The following is a 9,927-nucleotide window of genomic DNA, read 5'->3' on the forward strand; positions in this document are numbered from 1 at the left end:
GTGATTAGCTATAAAAGGATGCTGCTGGAGAAAAACACCCAGCCGCCCCGGCCCAGCCCACACAGCCTCCCCGCGGAACACACCCTGCTCTGCGGACAATGGAAACAAGACATGTGACCTGCGCGGCGCACCGGATTGGAGCGAGTCTTCTCGTGGTACACGGCCACGGTCTGATTCTGTAATCGTGATAAATTACCCTCCGAGCACCACGTGAGCGCACCTTGAGAGGGAAAAAGCGGCTTCTGCTTCAATAACAAAATTTTTATTGAGGATTCACATGTACATCACATTTCAAACCGGGCCCGACAGTCTCTCATGTACAAAAGAAGAAGACACTCGCGGAACAAGTCGGTGGACATTCATCGGTGATGAAAGAGTGAATCTGCCGGCTGGAAATACTTAAATTCTTCTGCCTCTACACTATCTTTACATCCGCAGTGTGTGAATAATTACCCTGCTGCTTAATCTATACATCATCAAGTCAATCCATAATGTGAAAGTACAAAAGAAGTCATTCTGTTCTGCTGATATCACACCTTCAGTTGCCAGTTTATTAGGTACACCTGGCCAAAGATAATGCAGTCTCACACAGCTGTCCTGCAAGACATCCTCCATGAAGGTTGCAATGCTCATTTTGTTGAGGCTTTTGTCCAAATCAGTGACTGTAGCCTCAATATTGTAGGCTGCATCCTCTCTATATACTGCATATAAAACTGAACATTACAACCTTCATAAAGGGAGGATTTACTGCAGGATTGTTGCATTAGAGTTAGCTAGGTGAGCCTCATGAACTATATAGTATAACTGTTAGGCACATTCTAGCGGCAGGCTGGGGTCTTATTCGAAGCTACTGGCACACGCGGTGGGTCGGTCACTTGTGAAATTTCTTGCTTGGATCCTTTGCGTGATCCAGTAGGAGCTGGCACGGCGTGAACTGGTTCCCGTACACGGCTTCGTACTGCCTCATCTTCTCCACCAGCTTGTCGGCACCAAAGGAGTCCACGAAACGGAAAGGACCTGAAAGCGGAAAGATATTATGTTAGAGGTATCGTCAAAAGGATATATGGCAAATAGGAACAATGGGGATATTGCTCCATGTTCTGTGAACACCAGAAGGGTGCTTTATGTAGCCAGATTACTCGTTAAACTAATCTTATTTCAGTAAATCGGGTTTATTATCAAGAAGTTATGTTTGATTCAGGACGTTTAAACAAATCTGCCTAATCTTATTCTTCCAGACTCGCCTGATTCTGGTCGATTCATTTTCAGGTTTAGCTTCAACACAGGATTAACCAGTGTTACGATTAATCTGATAGACTGAAACAGTGTTTCTCTAAAGGTTCCTATTAACTGTTTCCAGCACATGTCAACTTCAACACATTTTTTTCACAGCCCATGGGTTGATTTAATAATTAACTTTTAAGTCTCAGCTCATATTTTGACGCATTCCTACAGCCACACATTTCTACCATTTGTTCTCTTTAAATGTCGCCTGAAATGAAAGAAACAGCCAATCTGAAAGTACTTGAACATTTTGTCACCATATGGGGGCTCTTATATCACTCGCACACACAAAGTAACATAATGTAGCTGACGGGAGTCAACTTCAATTTCTACATAATGCTTATTTCTTCCTCTTGCTGAAACCTAGATTATCTATCTATCTATCTATCTATCTATCTATCTATCTATCTATCTATCTATCTATCATATATTTGGTGCCTCAAAGTCAGTAAATGTCACGTTGCATCACATACTTCTTTCTTCCAGCACCTATGACACAAAGAAGGAAGAAGAAGAAAATTGACATTTTTCACGTGGGACTTGAACCCACAATGATATGATTACACTGCGCTGCAACAAGCAGAGCAAACACAGGAGTTCAAAGCAAAAAGTTCTCTTTGGCCTTGTTATTTGCAGTGATATTTTGTTTGCTCTCATTTTTGCTCTTATGTTTTATTCTGAGTGTTACCTCTGTGGCCACAGATGTCACAGTTTTGCCTTTAGATGTCTTTTTACCTCACTATCAGTTGATGTGATCAGTGCTTGATGCGTTGGGTCTGTGCTTCAAAGTCTTTCACTTAGTCTGATGATTCTAGTTCAGCTCTTCATTCATGGCAGGCTTTTCCAGAGACACCTTAATGAAATACCCCTCAGCTGAGCTACTGAACTATAAATAACACTGGAGAAACAGGTTAAGGTCCTTATTTCATCTTAAAATGCTTTGTCACTGTTGCTTCCTGGGCTTATCATAGAACAAAAGGACCTCTTTTTAGGGTGGGTACGCTCTTTTTTTTTCCCCCTCATTGACAAATTCAGGAGCACAAGCGGCTCAAGACCGAAGTTTGAACTCTGACCTCCGAGGCAAGGGGGGAATCCCAGGCCAAACACAGCCCCGATGTCTCCTTCCAACGGGCTGTTCAAAATGCCATCTTGCAAACACAGCACGGCCTCGTTGACGAATCGAGAAACGAGTCTGTACTGCACGTCAGAGTCTGAAGAGCTGTAAAAAGATTCAGTAAGAACAGAGGAGTTCAATATTTAAACAAATTAACATCAGTAAAATGTAATATAATCAGGACTCAATAGGTTTGGTTTTGTCTATCCAAAAATAAACAAATCAATAAATATTCCAGTTCTTATCAGTAATAAATTTAACAATTTGTCCAAATCAGCACCATGTACTGTTAGACTTGCAATAATAATAATAATTTTATAAACTATTGAAGACAAGCTGCATAACCATCCAGTGTCGACTTACACAGCAGGATTTGGTGTCATCTTGTATCTCGCAAGGACGTCTCCAATCTCTGGGTTTACCTCTTTGACCTTAAGTCCTGGCTGATAGATGTAGCAACCTTTTCCTGACTTGCGGCCTTGAGAATAATAATAATAATAATAACAAAAGGATTAATACATTTTAATAAAACATGTACACATAAACTCAAGTTCTTCATTCATCTAAAACTGGACATAAATCCTTCCATGCGATACCCTTGAATCCCAGGTCCACCATGGTCTTCAGAACCTCGACATTTCCGCCACCAAAGCGGGAGCCGAAAGCTTTGCCCAGGTCCTCGGCCACGTGGGCGGCGACGTCGATACCGACTTCATCAGCCAGTGTGGCTGCACCCACAGGGAACCCAAAGCCTGTGGTGAGTGAATCTAACTTCTTGGGGTCAACTCCTTCCTGCAAGTGCAAATGGATAAATTAAGGATACAGTACGTACAACAGCTTTCCTGGAATAATGAAAATGCTTTGTTCAAGTGAGCTGACTCTGGTCCCAAATCCTCCACTACAATGTAAAACAAATACAGCATTCACAGCTGCATTTTCTACTGAAGGAATACCACTAACCTGAAGTACTCTTACTGCTTCAGCTAACATGGGAGCCAGACACCTTGTCGTGTAGAATCCAGGTCCATCCTGCAAAGAAATATTTTGTTGAAGAACAATGTAATTTTATTTCTCGCTGAAAAAAGGTAATTGTTTTTTGTATTAATGAATTGCCTTCGTCCACCTGATACCTTCATCGTGGGTCATTTGTGGTCATTTCTAAGTTATACATACGGCCGTCATCGGTCAGTAACTACACAGAGAAAGAAGAGACACACATGTGATGCTCACCCCGACAACTACGATGACTTTGCCCTGCTTCAGGCCCACAGCCACGGCTGAGGCTGTGGTGTCCTTTGATGTCTGATCAGTGGTTATTATCTCAAGGAGCTGCATCTTGTCCACTGGAGAGAAGTAGTGCATTCCAATTACCTGAGGACACAGAACATATTCAGCAACATTCATTTAGAAACACATTTAAAGTACAGGGCAAGTCCAAACCTTGTCTGGTCTCTTGCTGGCAGCAGCGATATCCTTGATGGGCAGAGCAGATGTGTTGGTGGCAAATATGCAGTGAGGGGGAACCACCTGCAGACAAATGTTTGTTAGATCGTAGCTCAAAGTCACAGTTAAACTATTTGTTACAACAATACTGTCCTGGATTGAAATGTAAATACCACAGACTGAAACAACATTGTCTTGCTAACAGAGGCCTACTGTGCCACTTCTCAGTCACACTTACAGCTTCCACCTCCTTCAGGACTGCATGCTTGATGTTAATGTCTTCAAACACAGCTTCAATAACCATGTCGGCCTTCTCAAAGCCACTGTAATCCAGCTTTCCCGTCAAGTTGGACAGTATGGAGTCTCTCTGAAATGACGTGATGGCCTTCTTTTTGGTCTTGTCGTTGAGTCTTGTTAAAAATAAAGAGTCAAATCGTTCATCAAACAACTTCAAGATCGCTCACTTTAGGGTGTGACACATTTATGCAAGAAAATTTACAAACACTCTCAAATATCGAGTTTAATTTAAAATGCGCCTTGATGGAAACACAGTTAGTGTCATTAGACTGGAACTGTATCCTACCAAACAGTCAGGACGTGAATTAAATATTAAAAAAACAAAAAAACAAAAACAAAAAAAACACATTCTTAATGATCAAAATAATTAATATTTCAATGCCCGACATGATAACCTACCCTTTGTAAACCTGCTGTTCTCCCCTGGCCAGTCCAGCCTCAGTAGTGTCCTTTAGGATTGTGTGCACACCTTTGTCCACAGTCACCTGAGCGATACCTGCCCCCATCAGGCCGGCTCCCAAGATGCCAAGTGTCCTAGTGGTGAGCAACGAAAGACAGACAATTTATCCACCAGCTAAAATTAAACCTTTAAACCAAAGCAAAGACTCTGGATAATCTCCTGTTTGCCATCAGGGTAAATGTATCAACAAGAGCATGAGTCCTGCCTTTGTCACTAGTGCCGACAAACTAAATAACCACGACTGCACAAACTGATGTGAGATGTCATATACAGGCTCAACAGGTATCCTGCATCACACACGAGCTCTGAATGTGAAAGTTATATCTGCTTACTTCACTTCTCTTTGAGGAGTTCCAAAGCGGTTCTTCTTGCATGTAACTTGACCGTGATAGAGACCAATCAAGGCTGCCGATTCTGAGGTTTTTGCCAACTGACCAAAATTCTGTGACAGACAGGAAAATTGGCGGTGTTCACTTGAACAGTGCGTTACGGTAAACATTACATTCTGCAAGATACAACCCAACGAACCTTACCTGAGACTCGACTAAGTATCCAGCAATGGGGCCTTGTTCAACTCCAGTCTTCACACACTGAGAAGGGCAAAAACGTCAAGTCATGTTAACATGAGACCAACTTGGAGAAGACAAACAAGTTAGTCTACTGCCAAATGGCGTGCTCATGTTTAACAAGATGAAGCGAGTGAATGTTTGATGTTTTAAATCACAAGTGAATTAAGCAGTAATAAACTGACATTTTTGATAGTCACTTCATCACTTTTTTCATCACATTAAACAGACACAGTTACATGCATTGTTTGGACTTCTTTTACTACAAATACATAAGAATTGGATCGCAAGTTCTCCCAATACCATCCAGGTTTTTTAAAATGGTTATAGACAGTTTTTACTTACTTCAATTATTTTCAGGGGTGCAGGATAAAGTCCCTTGCTCTGCTTCATAACTTTATTGTGGACAGTTTTGTAAATTTGATTCCGTACAATTGGAAAACTCATCACGTAGTCCTGAATTTCTGTGGAGAAAGAATATAATAAGTCTTAAATGTAGTATTTTTTTTAATTCATGATGATGGCTTTATTCATGACTACTACGACTCAAATGCTCAATAAATACAGCCCAACTTACTCTGCATCATGCCTTTCTCTTTGCGGAGCTTGATCTTCTTATTGACGATCCCTTTGGCACATTCAATGGCAACTTCTTCGAGGTAGTCTATTGTTCTTTCCTCTGGACTTTTCAGCCCAGGTCCTGCAATATGAATGCATCATGCAGAGATTAATTTTAACATGAAGTTCTGCTGGTGCACAGTAAAATACTCTAAAATCATGCCATGTTACAGTGAGACTGACTGACTTCAGATTACAATTTATACAGGGGGTGCTAAAAAAAATACAATTTGAAGCAGATCAGTGTTTTTCAATCATATACAAGTCAAGATAGCTCACCAAGAGGGTCTACAAGTTGGTCAACGAGCCCCATCTTCTTGGCTTTATCTGCTCGAATATTTCTTCCTGTCAGCATCATGTCAAAGGCAGCGGGCAGACCAAGCTAAAAGGTAATAAAAAAAAACGTGAGAAATGGTTTATCATCAGCATTGATAGTGTCTTGTGCTCTGCATAGCGAATAAAAAGAAAAAAAAACCTCATGTTATGAATAGCAATTATATGGTAGGTAGTCATAATCCTGCGCTTCGAAAGGACAGAGTTGAAAACCTGACATGATGGGCAGGGGGATATAATCTGTTTGCTGGTTTGCAGGGGCTCAAAGGTGGATGTAAACAATTGGTTTTAAACCAATTACAAGCACTAACCAGATTATTTTGCAGTGCAGCCTCAGCATTCCACGTCTCATCCTGGCATAGGACACTATGATACAACCATTATAGGATGCTTTCACATACTATGATCCGCACCACCCTGCGTGTTGTGTGTTTTTTTTACTTAAATAAAATTAAGTAATTCAAACAGTGAGCGAAATCAATGCAAATTTGGGGAATATAATCCCTGTACTAACCATTTTGGGGAGCCTCTGAGTACCACCAGCTCCAGGTAGAAGACCCAGCATTACTTCAGGAGTTGCAAGAACTGTTTTCTTGCTCTTGGTTGCAATTCTGTACTGGCAGGCAATGGCAAACTGAAATGCAAAAAGAGGCCATTAGATAACACATTATTATCAACCATCCTGTCCAAATAATCCCAGTATGGTTAAACATATAGTTGGTTGCTGAAATAATGTTTCTTTACCTCTAGGCCTCCTCCTAGGCAAGAGCCGTTGATGGCAGCAACAACGGGTTTAGGAGATTTTTCTATCAGGTCAAACATCTTCTGCCCTTCCTGAGACAGGTTGGTGACCTCTTCTGCAGTCTTGCAGGCCTCGATCATGCTGTGAAAGATGCAGAGTGTATTAAAATAATTCCAGGAAATCCAAGGATGGCCATTTTGCTAATCCATTCAAACAGAATAAAAGATCTCAATGCTGTGGGTGCATTATACTCATTTGTGTTGTGTTTCAGCCACAAGACCACACATAAGAAGACATAGAGATGTAATCTTAATAGTAGCTGTATAATTATGCTGTACAATAAATAATAGAAATGGGCACATTATGTGACTAAAGATTGACACACACAAACTGCAAACTTTGATAGGCAGTGGATTTAATTAAATTCCTCTTACTTAATATCAGCTCCGGCAATGAAGCAACCCGGCTTTGAGGAGATAAGGACAGCACTGTGAACAGCGTTGTCTGCCAGCAGTTCATTCATTACTTCTGCAAACTCAGTTTGCATTCGAACTGACAGTGTGTTCACCTGGAAGGTGAAATGACCATTAGATTCACTTTACAGCTGCATAATTCAAACGTGAAAGCTGTCACATTGACCTTTAATGAGCTCACACCTTGGAGTTTGGGTCGTTAATCCGTACCACAGCAACATTGTCCTTGACTTCGTAGTTCACATGAGTGCGGGCTAAAAATAGAGAGAAGATAGAGTACATGTGTACAGTGAGAAAATAACTGTGTCACTGGACAAGCTGACATATTTTTACCCAAATACTGTGTAAATGTGAAGTGTTTTTGGATTTACCTTGCATTGCTGGCACTACTGAGAAGGTGCGAAACGTAGTGCCTGCAGAGGAAAATGACAGTCAGCGATGCATTATTACAGTCATATGCCCAACATAAGTCATCCAACCTGCTGCATAACCTTCAACCTTCCTGTTCCTATTAAAACCATTATATCAAGCCCTAACAACTGAAACCAAACTAAATGTGGTCGTACATCACACAGATGATATATCTACGAGTAGTTGACATTATAGTGCCATGACCTCAGACGGTCTCGGCCATGCTGTGCAATCCACTGGAAAATGACCCTTCACCTACATTCTCCGCCTACCGTCCAGACAGAAAGAGGCAACAGTAGCCATCACAATTGCGAATCAATGGCACAAGTCTTCAAATCCCAGTCTGAACGGTCTTAACGGGGGAATCTTAGAGTCAAATTGGAAGCAAACAGTCTGATCTTAAATTTTAATGTTGAACAAACACTTAAGAGTCCCCGTGACTTACGCGATTCCGTAGCGGCGAGCTAGCTAGCACATATGGCAAGTTTACATTTAAAGTTTGCTCGGTTAAACAGAAAGTTCACAAGCTCCACTTCCAATTAATATTCTTGTTAAAATCTCATTGAAAAAAACGACCATATATGAAGCAGTAACACACATTGCAGCATTAGGTCGCATTATTCGGAGCTAACAGCTAGTCTAACAAGCTAATTACTCATCTACGGTGCCTAGCAAATCCCGTGTTTTCAGTATCATTCACAGCGCTGGCTTTATCTAATTCTTAAAAACTAAATGCGTGTAGTTTATACCTGTGTAGAGAGGATATCTCCTTGGTAGCAATCTGTAAAGAACACCTAGGGCTCTCACACCAGCCATCTTGGGAGCGGAGGTCAGCTAGGAGTGGTGTGATGTGAAGTTAGCTAGCTCGCTGTCATTGATACTTGACAAGAAAGCAAGATTGGCGACTTTGTGCCACTTCCTGAAACGATCATTCCGATCAGAAGATGATTGGCTTTTACTGAAAACTCCTGCACATCATTGGCTGACTATGAGGATCTCGCAGCTCATTGGACGTTCAAGGACTACAAAATGCCTCTTGAGGCGGGCACTTCCCATGCCTGAAATAAACTAAACATCTTAACATCCTGACGACCGGATATCCTTCCGTTTTAAATTCACGTTGACATTTTAAATAGGAATATGAAATTTTGCAGTTATTACAAATGTGTGCATACGACAATTATTAGACTAAAATGAATCAATAGCTGTCTGTTAATTAATGTTTACTGTGTGTACCTGAGCATTTAACAATAAACGACAAGAAAATAATCATTACGAATTATTTTGTATATATGTTGTTAGTTTTACATAAACTATGTCTTCTGTTTAAGATATTCCCACTGCAAGATGTTTCTCACAACTATATATTACTTGCACACGTCTCCGCAACGACGCAGCTTGGACTCTAGTCAGTTTTGTGTAGATGTAAAATCGAGTAAAACGCAAATCCTGGCAGAGTGATAACCTTACATTAAAAAAAAATGTAAAAAAAAAAATATCCAAAGATAAAATCATTAGTCTTCCTGAGAGTCAGAGTAGTCTAGTATTTAGACTTACTGCTCACCTCGCAAGGATCTTCAATTGTTGCAAAAATCTATTACAACTGTTGACAGATTTCACCACGAAGCCAAAACTTCCACCTATACCTACCTCACAGTAGCCAGATGTGTCGGTCAAAGACCGGTTTGCATCTAAATTAAAGTTCCTTCTTGTATCCCATATTGCTTACAGCACAAAGGTGACACCTTGTGTACAAATTGGTGAACTACATGAACTTCGACCTCTGTTTGGGAAAATGGCTTTTATACATGCATACAGGGTGCACTGTAGTTGATTTCACGTTGAGTGTCCCTAAAGTTTTCTCCAGGCTTTACGATGGGCAGGGAAAATTACAGATTAGTGATAAAGAGTGAGAGAGTCTTTTTATCCATGCAGCCACTCATCACCAGCAGCATTTCACATTATTTTGCATTTTTGCTACAACCTGTCAAATTCTATGACTTCCTTCAAAATAAACACATCTCACTGTTGCCTCAAATTAAAACAGAAGTGGAAAATGAAAAACTAAATAGGAAATAACTAAATTCACTTCTACTTATGATCTTAATCTCTGGTACATGGGATATGTTTTACCTCAGATGACAGGAACTGTTCATTTTCTAGATTTGCTGTCTGTTTTACCCAAT

General features: G+C 40.7%; 1 protein-coding gene across 1 annotated transcript; it reads right to left on the minus strand.

Annotated features, from left to right (window-relative positions):
• Nucleotides 1-246: 246 nt before the first annotated feature.
• On the minus strand, nt 247-8,624 carry hadhab (hydroxyacyl-CoA dehydrogenase trifunctional multienzyme complex subunit alpha b). Its single transcript, XM_041953556.1, has 20 exons — nt 8,491-8,624; nt 7,702-7,743; nt 7,514-7,584; nt 7,292-7,425; nt 6,860-6,998; nt 6,630-6,749; nt 6,062-6,164; nt 5,742-5,864; nt 5,510-5,628; nt 5,132-5,188; nt 4,931-5,040; nt 4,538-4,672; nt 4,080-4,251; nt 3,839-3,925; nt 3,629-3,769; nt 3,359-3,427; nt 2,995-3,190; nt 2,762-2,876; nt 2,358-2,503; nt 247-1,017 (listed from the first exon to the last, which is right to left on the minus strand). The coding sequence occupies exons 1-20, from the start codon at nt 8,555-8,557 to the stop codon at nt 872-874; spliced, it is 2,292 nt and encodes a 763-aa protein (XP_041809490.1). The 5' UTR covers nt 8,558-8,624; the 3' UTR covers nt 247-871.
• Nucleotides 8,625-9,927: the final 1,303 nt, after the last annotated feature.

Source organism: Chelmon rostratus, chromosome 15, assembly GCF_017976325.1.
Source record: "Chelmon rostratus isolate fCheRos1 chromosome 15, fCheRos1.pri, whole genome shotgun sequence".
In the NCBI taxonomy this organism is placed as follows: domain Eukaryota; kingdom Metazoa; phylum Chordata; class Actinopteri; order Chaetodontiformes; family Chaetodontidae; genus Chelmon; species Chelmon rostratus.

Coding starts and splice junctions, on each gene's coding strand:
- hadhab (XM_041953556.1), bottom strand. CDS start 8,557: ATGGCTGGTGTGAGAGCCCTAGGTGTTCTTTACAGATTGCTACCAAGG. Junction 3,770..3,838: donor CCAGCAAGAGACCAGACAAG/GTTTGGACTTGC, acceptor CTGTGTCCTCAG/GTAATTGGAATGCACTACTT. Junction 3,191..3,358: donor AAGCAGTAAGAGTACTTCAG/GTTAGTGGTATT, acceptor TTGCACTTGCAG/GAAGGAGTTGACCCCAAGAA.